Raw genomic sequence first — 16,180 nt, 5'->3', positions numbered from 1 at the left:
CAATTAACATCAGGAAGGCTCAAGAGGCCAGAATTGGTGGAGTGCAGAGATCTTGGGGGCTATAAGACTGGAAGAGATCACAGAGATAAACAGGGGTGAGGTCATGGAGATATTTGAAAACAAGGATGAGATTTTAAGATTGAGGTGTTTCTCAACTAGAATAATTCAAATATATATATATAAATGTCATTATATATAATATAAATATAAATAAATACATATATAATAAATTTAAATACAGAATAATTTACTTTCACTTGCCTTGCATTAATTGACCCAAAATTATGAATGAAAAATAGAATTCAAAAATATTTTCAATCCAACATTTGTCACTCTCACAACCACAAATAGCATTAAATCAAACCTTAATGTGTACTTTATAATTTATTTACAAGGTTGATAAGCTTTTGTCTCTACTACCTGTACAACACATGAAATGTTAGGGAGCTTTTGTAGATCCTACCAGTATAACACAGGGAATTTGAAGGATCAGGATAATAAAGCCCGAGGATGAGGCTAATGTAACAAAGAGAAGGTATTAAGGTTTTCCCTACTCTGCTGCTTTACTGCAGGTTAATGTGTAAACCCCTGGCAGGGAGGAGCTTTAAACTCAAAGAATTCTGGGATAACTGCCATGGGTTCCTGAATGTAAGTTTCACAGGAAATGTTTTGTGTTCAGGTTTTGAGAGAGGTTAAAACCCTTCACCTTTTACTTTAAAGAAAATGGTAAGTTTTTTTCTTTCAGTATATTTCATTCTTTGGGTGTGTCTGAAAGTTTTACGTACAAGAGTTATAATGTCAGGTGAAGTTTTCAGTTCCTTTACCTGGTTGTGCAGGTGAAAATACAAGTACACATCTAGCCTGCGTTAAAAGGAAGAGTTTGCTTTTAATTAGATTAAAACACTGTTACTGTGTGTATGAGTGGTTAGTGTGTTTTAAAGAGACAAGTTAGGAATTTTACTATAGCTGCTGTTAAAAGCCACAAGCATAAAATGTTAATATTAATTGTACAGGGAGTACTATAGTACCCTGCACCTGATGCCTAGCTAAACAGGTTTGATGGCATTGCTGAGATTAAGGATGCAGATGTCTCTGAATTTATTTGAATCAAAATCATTACTTAAAAAGAATTCCTACTGGTATTGAACAATGTAATGTCTTACAAAAAGACTATTACTGATAAAATTCATGGCTAATTTTGTGCTTTGTACTAATTGCAAATAACCCATGATCCAGGTATTTCATCTTTTTAAAAAAAAACAGCAACTGTTGGAAATCTGAAACTAAAACAGAAAATACACAGCAGGTCTGTTAGCACCTGAAAGTAGATGATCTCAAATGCAAGCCCAGGATCAAAATGGGGGGGGTGGGGGGAAGGGAAGTTTTTTAGAAACCAGCTGTAGGTGTAAGAGTGAATTTTGTATCAAATACAGAACATTTTAGAACTCTATAAATATATTAAATGCATAAAAATACCCAAACATAAATCAATAAAACTATTTATCTTCCAAATGGCACACCTTTATACAATTTTTGAATTATAATGTAAAATTGTTGTATATTTGTGATGCTGTGTGGAAAACAGATTCAATTTGAAATTATCTTGTAGAACTTCAACCAAAATTAGAAAGAACCATCTAAGGAACAGGCCTGATACTTAGGTGGTTTTACACACCAGGTCAGCCAGGCTTATAATCTAAATCTCCAACACTTCCATCATCTTTAGTGTTTGCCACCATTTCCTACTTCAAGGCTCAGCTGTGCCTCAGTTGATACAACTTTTACCTCTGAGTCAGGAGGTTGTGGGTTCAAGTCACAGTCAAGGGACTTGAGCACAAAAATCTATGCTGACACTCCAATTCAGTCCTGAGGGCATGCTGCACAGCCAGAGGTGCTGTCTTCCAGATGAGATGTTAAACTAAGGCCCCATCTGATCTCTCAGGTGGATGCAAAAGATCCCATGACACTATTTTGATGATGTCCCCAGTGTTCTGGCCAATATTTATTCCTCCATCAACATCGATAAAACAGATTGGCCCAGATTTCCCTGATGAAGTGGTGGCATTCACTGCTGACTACACAAAGAAATCCTTACTTATCTGGTTCTTGGGCTGGAGCAGGGCCTAGCTTTGGGAGAAACAGCGAGGGCTTCCAGCATGGCATATTGCAGGTGAAGCCAAACCCCCTAGTGCTGTCACAAGCGGAATATATGCCCTTTGAGGTAAGTCTTCAGCTCAATGACAGGTAAGGTTTTTTTATAATGATTTTAAAACTCTTAAGACCCTTTTAAAAACTGTTATAAACTTTTAAATACTTTTAACACTTTTATAACAGTTTAAAAAGTCTCCCAGGGTCTGTCCATCTGTCCATCACCACCTGGCTCCTCTCCTCTTCCCCCGCCACCCACCCCCCCCCCCCCCCCCCCCCCCCCCACAACCCCGCACCAGCTCTGCTGGCTGCTCTTCTCCACCACCCTGGCTTCTTCTTTTGACCCCACCATCCCCCAGCTCTTCACTCTCACCGATGTCAGTGGTGGAGGTGAAAAGCACAGCTGTCTCTAACATTGGTGGAATTGAGGAGCTGGAGGTGGGGAGAGGAGCCACGGTGCGGGGGAGATTGGTACAGGAGTCGAGGAGGGTGGAGAAGTGGGTGGCGGGGAGCAGGGGAAGAGGAGCATCAACGGAGCCTTGGATTTTATTGCTGACATTTTCATCTATCCTGCCTGACGGATTTATTTTTCACCAACTTTGCTGACTTGCGCCTGTGATTATGAGCCCTTTTTTAAAAAATCGGTGCAAGTTGTGGGCAAATACACAAAATTCTTGAATTAATGGTCTCTGCCACTTTAAGAATTTGATCAGCAGAACCATCAGCGTGGGGAGCCCACTGAGGCACACCACAACTTCAGATTTCAGCGTAAGTCAGGTTCAGCGCAAATTACCTTGCCATTGCGTCCCTCAATAGCGGCTTCTCAGTGATCGCTGCTGTTGAGAAAGGAAAATCTAGGTCATTTCACATTGCTGTTTTGCGGGGGCTTGCTGTGTACAAATAAGCTGCCACATTTCGTACATGACAACAGACACTATGGCCAGAATTTTACGTCACCCCAGTGAGCCAGATGGTGGTGGGGGAGAGGCATAAAATTGAGCGGGAGGCTTCGGGAGGCCTTGCGAACTGCTCCTGCCTCCGCCCCACTTTACGTGGACTGGTGGGGGCGGTGAGGAACGGGTGGCCCGCCCCAGGCCAATCAATTCGCCTGCCTCCACGGGAATTTTACCCCAGTGAAACCTGGTGGCCTCTCAGTGCACCTGGGGGGCGGGGGGGGGTCCGGACAAATGGGCAGAGGATGCCCGATTGAGGGCTGACCCCGCTTCCCCAACCAACCCCAGGACCTAAGATGCTCCCTTCCCCCCCCCCCCCCCCAAACAACCATCATTGCCTCAAAGGGGTGCCATCGATTAGCCCGGCGAGACAAACCCCAACTTACCTGGACTCCAAGCTTCAGGTCCTCAGCTGGGCTGCAGTCCCAGCAGTGGCCACCACTCCTGGTGGCGCTGCTGGGACTGAGAGCTGCCGACCCGATGATTGGCCAGCAGCTCAATGAGACCGGACTTCCTCCCTCAAGCGGGTGGAAGTCCTGCCTCAGAACAATTAAAGCCTGGATCCCCAGGCCAAGCGGAAGCAGGTTCGCCACTGACTTTTACATCGGTGGCCAGCTCCCGTCCGCCCGAGGTAAATTCCAGCCCTACATTTCATAAATACCTCAGTGGCTGTAAAGTGCTTTGGAACGTCCTGAAGTCATGAAAGGTGCTATACAAATTCAAGTCTTTCTTCCTCTTCCCTCATTACCTCGTTGGTCTCTCCTATATTGCCTGCCACAGTAAAGAAATAATAATGTTTGTAAAAGAAAAACATTTTTGTAATATATAACTCAATGTACAAAAATATAGAATATTTAATGGAGCAAAGCTGTTCACTAATATAAACAGAGCAGTTTGAATATATCCACAAATTAAAATACAATACCTAATTTTAAATATACTATAACCAAACTCTTCATTTGATATTGGTTTAGCAGTCTCAAATGGTCAAGATAATTGGGCCAGAAAGGGAGGGAGAATTAAAGCAAGATGAAAATGAAACAAAATCACAGGACAAACTAAACTTACATTATTTTAATAACTAGTAGATAATGCACAGCTATAATTATTTCTCAACATGTGATCGTGGAGAGTCACAATGGCACAGAAGGAGGCCATGTCAGCTCTCTGCAGAACAATCCAATCAGACCCATTTCCCCCGCTTTATCCCTGTAGCCCAGCAAGTTTTTTTCCCTCATGTATCCATCCAATTTACTTTTGAAATCATTCATCGTCCCCACTTCCACCATCCTTGTAGTCAGTGACTTCCAGGTCATTACCACTTGCTGCATTTTAAAAAAAAAGTTCTTCCTCACTTCCCCCACAGCATCTCTTGCCCAAAACCATAAATCTGTGTCCCCGAGTCCTTGCATCATCAGCTAATAGCAATAGCTTTTATTTGTCTACCCTATCCAAACCTGTCAGAATCTTGTACACTTCCATCAAATCTTCCCTCAATCTTCTCTGCTCAAAGAAAACAACCCCAGCTTCTTCAACCTAACCTTGAAGCTAAAATCCCTCATCCCTGGAACCATTCTGGTAAATCTCCTCTGAACTCTCTCAAGAACCCTCACATCCTTCCTAAAGTGTGGTGTTCTGAATGCCGTACTCCAGTTGGGGCCTAACCAGAGCTTTATAAAGGTTCAGCATAACCCCCCCTACTTTTATATTCAACACCTTTATTGATGAAGCCCAAGATCCCATATGCTTTGCTAACTGCTCTCTCAATATATACCGATACCTTTCAAAATCTATGCACATGAAACCCCAGGTCCCTCTGTTTCTGCACACACTTTAGAACTGTACCATTTAGTCTAATTGCTTATCCCTATCTTTTTTGACAAAATGCTCCACCTCACATTTCTCTGTATTTAATTCCATCTGCCACTTACCTGCCCATTCTGCTAGCCTATCTATGTCCTGCTGCAGTTGATTGGTATCTTCACTGTCTGCCACACCTCCAAGTTTGGTATCATTGGCAAATTTTGAAATTTTGCTCTGTATTCCAAGATCCAAGTCATTTATGTATATCAAAAAAGCAGTGGTCCTAGTGCTGAATCTTGGGGAACACTGCTGTCTACCCTCCACCAGTCTGAAAAACAGCCATTTACCATGACTTCTTGTTTTCTGTCCTTAAACCAAATTTTTTTATTCAAGCTTACACTGACCCTCCTATTCCATGAACCTCAATTTTGGTAACCAGTCTTTTATGTGGTACTTTGTCAAAAGCCTTTCTTAAAATCCATATAGATAACATCCATTGTATTCCATTCATCAACCTTCTCTGTTACTTCATCAAAAAAATCAATTAGATTTTACAAATCCATGCTGGGTCTCCTTGATTAACTCAAACATCTCCAAGTGCCTGTTGATATTTTCCCTGATTATTGTTTCAAAAACCTCACCCACCAAAGATGTTAAACTGACTGGCCTGTAGTTACTAGGAATGTCCCTACACCCTTTCTTAAATAAGAGTGTCACATTTGCCACTTTCCAGTCCTCTGTCACTTCACCCGTATCTGGGTAAGGTCAGAAGATTATGGAAAGCCCCTCTGCTATCTCCACTCCCACTTCCTTTAGCAACCTGGGATACAAGCTATCCGGATGAGATGACTTATCCGCTCTAAGCATAGCCAGCCTTTCCAGTACATCCTGTCTATCAATTTTCACCTTATCCATTACCTCTACCATCTCTGCTTCTACCGATATATTTTCTGGATCCTTTTCCTTAATGAACACTGATACAAAGTAGTCATTAAGTAGTCTAGCCTTGCCCTGTGCCTATAAGCATATAGGACCCACCCTACCTTTTACTATCAGCTTACTATTTACATGCCAGTAGAAGAATTTTGGATTCCCTTTTATGTTAATTACCATTCTATTCTCACATTCTCTCTTTGCCAGTTTTACTTTCCTCTTCACATCAATTCACCAGAAAAGCATCAGATACCATCTTTTTTGGTTTCGTTATATTTTCTATCTCCCTCATCATCCAAGGAGCCCTGGATTTGGTTCCCTTAACTTTTGTCCTTGTTGGAATGTACCAAGCCTGTACCTGAAGCATGTTCTCTGAAAAGATCACCTATTGCTCCATTTCAGTTTTTCCTGTCAATCTTTAGTTCCATTTTACCCTGGCTAGATCCCCTCTCATCTCATTGAGGTTAACCCTCTTCCAATTTAGAAGTTCTGCTTTACATAGTGGCAGCACAGTGGTTAGCACCACAGCCTCACAGCTCCAGGGACCCGGGTTCGATTCTGGGTACTGCCTGTGTGGATTTTGCAAGTTCTCCCTGTGTCTGCGTGGGTTTTTGCCGGGTGCTCCGGTTTCCTCCCACATCCGAAAGACTTGCAGGTGATAGGTAAATTGGCTGTTGTAAATTGCCCCTAGTATAGGTAGGTGATAGGGAATATGGGATTACTGTAGGGTTAGTATAAATGGGTGGTTGTTGGTCGGCACAGACTTGGTGGGCCGAAGGGCCTGTTTCAGTGCTGTATATATAAATAAAAATTAAATTAAAATAAATTGTTCCTTGCTGTTCTCCATTGCTAATCTAAACCTTAAGATATGATGATCACTCTTATGCAAGTGTTCACCCACGGACATTTGGTTCACTTGGCCTGCCTCATTTCCCAGCAACAGACCAAGCAATGCCTCCCTCCTAGTTGGACCAAGAACATACTGGTCAAGGAGGTACTCCTGAAGACATTTCACAAATTCCTTCCCCTCCTTTCCCTTTACTCTCAAATTATCCCAGTCAATATTTGGGTAATTAAAGTCTTCCAATATCACCACTCTATAGTTCTTGCACGTCTGTTATTTCCCTGCAGATTTGCTCTGCTCGCTATTTGGAGGCCAATCGAATACCCCCAGTAGCATGATCGTACCCTTTTTGCTTCTCAACTCTAACCAAATTGATTCTGTCTTTACCCCCTCAAGGAAATCCTCTCTTTCCAACACTACAATGTCTTTCCTAATCAGTACTGCCATCCCACCTCTTATTTTCTTCCTATCTTTCTAAACTTTTTGTATCCTTAAATATTAAATGCCCAGTCCTCACCATTTTTAAGCCACATTTCCATTATTGCCACTACATCATATTCCACTCAGCTATTTGTGCTTGTAGCTCACCAACCTTATTCACCACACTTTGTGTGTTTACATACATGCACTGTAAACCTGTCTTTGTATTCCTCATAGTCCTTCTTAGGCTGCTCCTATCTAATATGATACTACTTCCTTCTCTAGTACTATCCAACCATGGCAGGCTGATGGAGAAAGTGAAGGCGCATGGGATCCAAGGTGTACTAGCTAGATGGATAAAGAACTGACTGGGCAACAGGAGACAGAGAGTAGCAGTGGAAGGGAGTTTCTCAAAATGGAGATGTGTGACCAGTGGTGTTCCACAGGGATCCGTGCTGGGACCACTGTTGTTTGTGATATACATTAATGATTTGGAGGAATGTATAGGTGGACTGATTAGCAAGTTTGCAGACGACACTAAGATTGGTGGAGTAGCAGATAGTGAAGGGAACTGTCAGAGAATACAGCAGAATATAGATAGATTGGAGAGTTGGGCAGAGAAATGGCAGATGGAGTTCAATCAGGGCAAATGCGAGGTGATGCATTTTGGAAGATCCAATTCAAGAGTGAACTACACAGTAAATGGAAAAGTCCTGGAGAAAATTGATGTCCAGATTTGGGTGTTCAGGTCCACTGTTCCCTGAAGGTGGCAACGCAGGTCAATAGAGTGGTCAAGAAGGCATACGGCATGCTTTCCTTCATCGGACGGGGTATTGAGTACAAGAGTTGGCAGGTCATGTTACAGTTGTATAGGACTTTGGTTCGGCCACATTTGGAATACTGCGTGCAGTTCTGGTCGCCACATTACCAAAAGGATGTGGATGCTTTGGAGAGGGTGCAGAGGAGGTTCACCAGGATGTTGCCTGGTATGGAGGGCGCTAGCTATGAAGAGAGGTTGAGTAGATTAGGATTATTTTCATTAGAAAGACGGAGGTTGAGGGGGGACCTGATTGAGGTGTACAAAATCATGAGAGGTATAGACAGGGTGGATAGCAAGAGGCTTTTTCCCAGAGTGGGGGATTCAATTACTAGAGGACACGAGTTCAAAGTGAAAGGGGAAAAGTTTAGGGGGGATATGCGTGGAAAGTTCTTTACGCAGAGGGTGGTGGGTGCCTGGAACGCGTTGCCAGCGGAGGTGGTAGATGCGGGCACGATGGCGTCTTTTAAGATGTATCTAGACAGATACATGAATGGGCAGGAAGAAAAGAGATACAGACCCTTAGAAAATAGGCGACATGTTTAGATAGAGGATCTGGATCGGCGCAGGCTTGGAGGGCCGAAGGGCCTGTTCCTGTGCTGTAATTTTCTTTGTTCTTTGTTCAACCCTCTCACTCCTTTATGCACCATATATACGCAAGATTTTGATGTTGGCTAAATTGTTAACTTAGTTTTTAAGTGGTCAACTCAGATAAATAAAATGTTCCTGTCTGTTATATTTACAGGAGTTACTTGTTTTTAAAAAAAAGTTTTGTAAAATCAGTCTTCAAATACAGTCTGGGTTTTCAATTGACATGATATGACATCAATTCATGGCATGTCACCAGAAATTGTAGCACCCAATTAAACCACAAATCATGTGACAGTTGTACAAACAACCCTGAAGGTCACACACAATTTACCTGCTACAAATATACATGGAGTCATGAAAAGGATCTTTGCTCTTTTATGTCAATCTGAAACCTGAATGGAAAGCAGTCGTTGTTATTCAGAGCTTAAGAAAACGACTTGTGATTTAAGTGTCTTTATACATACAGGAAGATCTAATGTGGACTTTAATCCTGAAATACTGCATATTTCTGAAGTTCCAATAAAGACCTTGTATTCAAGCTAGGTTTCTTGTTCCCTCATACTGCATTTAAATTACAGAACATTTTCCAGCAATAGTGCTGTTTATAAATGTTAAACGTTGAAAGTATGCCTTAGATATTCTCTTGAGTATTGCAGAGCTAGTTACTCCTGTGAATACTCTGACTGTCTTGCATTTAAAGTTGTGTCCGTAATATTCAATCTCTAATTGAGAACTAAAGTTATCTGGGGAACCCCTTTTAATTCAAACTGGATAGCATGTCTTTCGCAATAAAGTGGATGAATTAATCGTGCAAATAAATGTAAACGGGTATGATATATTCGGGATTACGGAAACATGGCTGCAAGGTGACCAGGGATGGGAAATGAACGTCCAGGGATATTCAGTATTTAGGAAGGACAGACAAAAAGCAAAAGGCAGTGGAGTTGCATTGCTGGTTAAAGAGGAAATTAACGCAATAGTGAGGAAGGATATTGGCTCTGACGATGTGGAATCTGTATTGGTCGAGCTGAGAAAGACTAAATGGCAAAAAACATTAGTGGGAGTTGTATATAGTCCCCCAAACTGTAGGAGTGATGTTAGGAATGGCATTAAACAGGAAATTAGAGAGGCATGCAATAAAGGAACATCTGTAATTATGGGTGCCTTTAATCTGCATATAGATTAGGCAAATCAAATTAGTCACAATACTGAAGAGGAGGAATTCTTGGAGTGTATGCAGGATGGTTCTCTGGACCAATATATCGAGGAACCAACCAGAGAACGGGCCATCCTAGACTGGGTATTGTGTAATGAGAGAGGAATAATTGACAATCTAGTGGTGTGAGACCCCTTGGGGACGAGCGACCATAATATGATAGAATTCTTCATCAAGATAGAGAGTGACGTAGTTGATTCTGAGACTAGGATCCTGAATCTTGGTAAACAAAACTATGAAGGTATGAGGCACGAGTTGGCCATGACGGATTGGGAAACGTTACTTAAAGGGATGATGGTGGTAGGCAATGGCAAACATTTGAAGAGCGCATGGATGAACTGCAACAATTGTTTATCCCTGTCTGGTGCAAAAGTAAAATGGGAAAGGTAGCCAAACCATGGCTTACAAGGGAAATTAGAGATAGCATTAGATCCAAGGAAGAGGTATATAGATTTGCCAGGAAAAACAACAGACCTGAGGATTAGGAGCAGTTTAGAATTCAGCAAAGGAGGACCAAAGGATTGATTAAGAAGGGGAAAATAGAGTATGAGAGCAAGCTTGCGGGGAACATAAAAACTGACTAAAAGTTTCTATAGGTATGTGAAGAGAAAAAGGTTGGTGAAGACAAATGTAGGTCCCTTACAGAAACAGGGGAATTTATTATGGGGAACAAAGAAATGGCTGACCAACTAATAGCATACTTTGGTTCTGTCTTCACAAAGGAGGACACAAATATCATACCAGAAATGTTGGGGAACAAAGGGCTTAGTGAGCGAGAGAGGAACTGAAGGAAATCAGTATTAGTAAAGAAATGGTGTTGGGGAAATTGATGGGATTGAAGGCCGATAAATCCCCAGGCCCTAATGGTAAGCATCCCAGAGTACTTAAGGAAGTGGCCCTAGAAATAGTGGATGCATTGGTGGTCATCTTCCAAGATTCTATAGACTCTGGAACAGTTCCTACAGATTGGAGGGTAGCTAATGTAACCCCACTATTTAAAAAGGGAGGCAGAGAGAAAGCAGGGAATTATAGACCAGTCAGCCTGACGTTGGTAGTGGGGAAAAATCTAGAGTCCGTTATCAAAGATTTTATAGCAGATTACTTAGAGAACAGTGGTAGAATCGGGCAGAGTCAGCATGGATTTACGAAAGGGAAATCATGCTTGACAAATCTACTAGAATTCTTCGAGGATGTAATTAGTAGAGTTGATGAGGGGGAGCCAGTGGATGTGGTTTATTTGGACTTTCAGAAGGCTTTCGACAAAGTCCCAAATAAGAGATTAGCATGTAAAATCAAAGCGCATGGGATTGGAGATAGAGTATTGCGATGGATAGAAAATTGGTTGGCGCACAGGAAACAAAAAGTAGGGATAAATGGGTCTTTTTCCGAATGACAGGCAGTGACTAGTGGGGTACCACAGGGATTGGTGCTAGGACCCCGGCTATTCACAATATACATTAATGATTTAGATAAGGGAACTAAATGTAATATCTCCAAATTTGCAGATGACACAAAACTGGGTGGGAGGGAGAGTTGTGAGGAGGATGCAGAGAGGCTTCAGGGTGATTTGGACAAGTTGAATGAGTGGGCTAATGCATGGCAGATGCAGTTTAATGTGGATAAATGTGAGGTTATCCACTTTGGTAGCAAAAACAGGAAGGCAGATTATTATCTGAACGGCTATAAACCGAGAGAGGGGAATATGCAGCAAGACCTGGGTGTTCTCATACACCAGTCGCTGAAGGTAAGCATGCAGGTCCAACAGGCGGTAAAGAAGGCAAATGGTATGTTGGCCTTCATAGCGAGAGGATTTGAGTGCCGGAACAGGGATGTCTTGCTGCAATTATACAGGGCCTTGGTGAGGCCACACCTGGAATATTGTGTACAGTTTTGGTCTCCTTATCTGAAGAAGAATGTTCTTGCTATAAGAGGGAGTGCAGCAAAGGTTTACCAAACTGATTCCTGGAATGACGGGACTGATGTATGAGGAGACATTGAGTCGGTTAGGATTATATTCACTGGAGTTCAGAAGAGTGAGGGGGGATCTCATAGAAACCTATAAAATTCTAACAGGACTTGACAGGGTAGATGCAGGAAGGATGTTTCCGATGGTGAGGGAGTCCAGAACCAGGGGTCATAGTCTAAGGATACGGGGTAAACCTTTCAGGACTGAGATGAGGAGAAAGGTCTTCACCCAGAGAGTGGTGTGCCTGTGGAATTTTCTACCACTGAAAGCAGTTGAGGCCAAAACATTGTATGTTTTCAAGAAGGAGTTAGATATAGCTCTTGGGTCTAAAGGGATCAAAGGGTATGAGGCGAAAGCGGGAACAGGTTACTGAGTTGGATGTTCAGCCATGATTATAATGAATGGCGGAGCAGGCTCAAAGGGATGAATGGCCTACTCCTGCTCCTATTTTCTATGGTTCACAGGTGCTTTCATATGCATTTCTCCAATATTTGTGAAGATGAACTGAAACACTTGGTGAGAAGAGACCAGAGATAATTTGTAACAGTCAAAGCAAATTCCACTTACGACATTACAACAGTGACAACTTCATTGGCTGTAAAGTGTTTTGGGATGTCCTAAGGTCCTCAAAGGTGCTATATAACTAACTGCAAGTCTTTCTTTCTCTTTTTCTTGGTTCACTTTTGCTTCTCTCCTTGAAAATATGGTAGGAGGTGGGGGTGGAATAATAAACCACATGCCCAGTCCCTTTCATGGGCTGACTTACTTGTTTTTGCTTTCTTTAATTCTATTCTTTATAAACTAAGCTTCGAGCATCCAGGTTTTGGCCAAGGAATTTTGCCACACAGACCTTTGTTCGTAAACTCATTCCCTCTCTCTTTACTTTACTCTATTAATTCTGGCTTGAGGAGGCAGAGGGACAATGTGCCCGACACCTTCCCAGGCAGGGACTCACCACCAGTCCTAGCATTGTAACTTCTGCAGACGCCTCATGCTGTGCCCATATGATGAGAATTTGTTTGGCCACCCAAGACAAAATAATGGTTTAATGTCCCTGGTCTTTCTACTTTAATGTACATTCTTCAATACCCTTTTTTAAACCATGTGTAACTTCACTTTATTTTGAAACAAAACCTTCAAACATAACTCAATCCCAAAATCCTTTCTAGTTGGAAAGAAAAAAAGAACAAACAATCCCCAAATGTAACAATAGATGAGGTGGCACTGGACGTAAAGGCCCAGAGTTTGTGGCCAGCACTGAAACAAGGGCACTCGCTGCTGACCTCAAAGTCAGACTCACCGAGAGATCAGACGATCTCCCTGGCGAGAATTTCACCTTTATCGCTGTGTAGTATACTACAACTGATCGCAGGATTCTTTCCTGGGCATTCACAGCATGGAGCTGGACTAATGTCATCAGGCTATCCGAGCAACCAATCACATTAAAGGATTTTCACAGACACACAAACAGGAGCCAAAAAGAAGTAAAAATCTTTACATACAGCAAATGAAAGATTGTGACATGTACGTGGGTGAAGTTAGAAGTTAAAATATTCTGAAAAAACTATTAAAAATTCTTTTTAAAAAATTAGCTTAAAAAATATAGTTCATTTAACCGCACTCCACAGTTGTAAGATTTTTCCAGGGCCTGTTTTGTTGTTCATCAAATGTTATTAATCACGTCTGGCATTGACTCGATGGGCCGAATGGCCTCTTTCTGTGCTGTTGACTCTATGACATCACTGTTAAAGATCCAGTTACACCTGATTGAACGAGGTGTAACTTTTTTATGGGCGAAGTTGTAATTCTCACTGATTTCAGTGAATGCCAGCTCTAGGTGGGTCTGCAACCCAGCCTGTGTCGGAACAGAGTGACAGACTGCAACTTCTGGGTTTATGTGCTCATCTGCGCATGCCCAGCATTCTGAAGTTGTGGTCAGTTTCGGAAGGATAATGATGACTAATGCTGAAAGTTTGCAATCAGCCCCTCCTTGGCCAAAATCCAAAAAATATATTGCATTACAACTGGTGCGTTAAGTCATCCAAAAATAATGGGTGACTATTGCATTGCAAAGGTGTCTATCTGCAGTTTCATTTCTGGACAGCAGATATATAGTTCACTTTAAACCTTAAACTTGGTGCCCTAGCAGTCACTTAATCAGCTTAACAAACTTTTGAGTCCAACAGATATTCACTAAATGAAGTGCACACTGCTGCAAAATAAGCAAGTTTCTGTCAAGATATTAGTACCTGCTATTTTCCTGGATGCCATTCAGAAATCAGACAGTGAAGTGGTAGGAAGCTGTGCTTGGCTCTTCAGGATCACAAACTATTGGCAACTGATCTGACAGTGAGTGTCATGTAAGAACTGTTAAATAGTATAGTGTGGCACCATCTAGTGAGCTCAGTGGAAGTACTTTCTTCTATTCTGCAGTACACATCTTGTGAAACTGGGAACATTTTATAAATAATTGAATTAACAATGTATCCCATGGTGAACTAGTGTAGCCTTACATTTTTCCTAGTGTGTGAGACTTTACGATCTGTACTCATTTTTAAGGTACCCCAGCACACATTAATAACCTTTTTCCCTGCTGTTAGCTTCTTTCAGCTCTGTTAAAGTGACAGACCAGATAAATAAGGCTGTTGTGTCACTTGCTGTCCTGCACTTTCTTGATAATGGACACAGAGTGCTTTTCCACTTCAGGCATTATGAAGTGTTTGCCAAACATCTATCCATTTCTTTACGAACATAACGTTTAACACCATAAATTATGCTACATGTGTCAGGGATGTGTCATCAAGATCAAGATTGCACATACTCTTCTGATTCTTCTCCTTCCTCAGTTTGTCTCGCAGCCCATAAGCAATACTACTAGAATATAAACCAGTGTTGTTCAAAACTATTAGAATTAAGTCTGATCTGATATTTCCATTGGAAGGTAAGTTTTTCAATGTTGGGTGTCATGATATGCTGAATGTCAGCAAGTTCTAATTCAGCTGTTGTTTGACAATATTCTTACTGACACATTAATGCAAAACTACTGACATTAATCAGCAGACGAGTACTGTAAAAGTTTTGATCTACACTATTTTCTAGCATTTGTTCTACTTTTCAATACTTCCAAATCTAAGTACAAAGTAATTATATCTCTCATTTTAAAATCATACAGAAACAATCCATTTTTTTGTCAAACTAAAATAAAATTCATGCAGAAGTTCATAATAGTTTCAATAGGAATCATAAACAAAACTAAATAACGCTCATATTTTTCATGACAAAAAATGACAGAATTACAGAATGTGATTCCCACAACAAAACAAATTTGACTTATCTAGTCATTGTAAACCTGATAAGCCCTTAAAGATTATAAAAGAGCTATTGGTGGATTTACATACCAATACTGTTTGCTGCACGGTAAAATGTGTAATCGGCCCGATTCCTGAAATTTATTCTTTAATTTGTTTTGATACAAGAGAAAATGTTATAGCACCTGTCGCATAGATTTTCTGCTTCATTCTTCATTGGCAGTTGCTATACTGGGAAGTGTACATAGAAAACAGGAGCAGGAGTAGGCCATTCGGCCCTTTGAACCTGCTCCACCATTCAAAAAAGACCATGGCTGATCATCTAATTCAGTACCCTGTTCCCACTTTCTCCACATATCCCCTTGATCCCTTCGGCATTAAGAAATATATCTATCTCCTTCTTGAATATATTTAATGACTTGGCCTTCACTGCCTTCTGCAGTAGAGTATTCCACAGGTTCACCACCCTCTAAGTGAAGAAATTTCTCCTCATCTCGGTTCTAAATGGCATACTCCATATCCTGATACTGTGACCCTGGTTCTGGACTCCCCAGCCATCGGGAACATCCTCCCTGCATCTAGCCTGTCTGGTCCTGTTAGAATTTTATAGGTTTCTATGAGATCCCCTCTCATTCTTCTAAACTCTAGTGAATATAGGCCTAGTCGACCCAATGTTTCCTCATACATCAATCCTGCCATCCCAGGAATCAGCCTAGTAAATCTTCTTTGTACTCCTTCCATAGCAAGAACATCCTTCCTCAGATAAGGAGACCAAAACTGCACACAATACTCCAGATCTGGTCTCACCAATGCCCTGTATAACTGCAGTAAGACATCCTTGCTCCTGTACTCAAATCCTCTTGTAATGAAGGCCAACATACCATTCGGCTTCCTAACTGCTTGCTGCACCTGAATGCTTGCTTTCAGCGACTGGTGTACAAGGACACCCAGGTCTCGCTGCACCTCCCTTTCCCAATTTTTAACCATTCAGATAATCTGCCTTTCTGGTTTTACAACCAAAGTGGATAACCTCACATTTTTCCACGTTATACTGCATCTGCCATGCATTTGCCCACTCACCCAACTTGTCCAAATCACATTGGAGCCTCTTTGCATCATCCTCACAGTTCACTTTCCCCCCCAGCTTTGTGTCATCTGCAAACTTGGAAATGTTACATTTA

General features: G+C 41.6%; 1 protein-coding gene across 1 annotated transcript in view; it reads left to right on the top strand.

Annotated features, from left to right (window-relative positions):
* The first annotated feature begins 627 nt into the window (after positions 1-627).
* Positions 628-16,180, top strand: part of ap1s3a (adaptor related protein complex 1 subunit sigma 3a) — a 39,966-nt gene continuing 24,413 nt past the window's right edge. Inside the window, exon 1 of the mRNA XM_068041436.1 lies at positions 628-726. Within this exon, the coding sequence (XP_067897537.1) occupies positions 724-726 (3 nt within the window). The 5' untranslated portion in view covers positions 628-723. The remainder of the gene's footprint in view (positions 727-16,180) is intronic.

Source organism: Heterodontus francisci, chromosome 11, assembly GCF_036365525.1.
Source record: "Heterodontus francisci isolate sHetFra1 chromosome 11, sHetFra1.hap1, whole genome shotgun sequence".
NCBI lineage: Eukaryota > Metazoa > Chordata > Chondrichthyes > Heterodontiformes > Heterodontidae > Heterodontus > Heterodontus francisci.
Note: the sequence above shows the minus strand (reverse complement) of the source record. Positions and strands in the feature narration are given on the sequence as shown.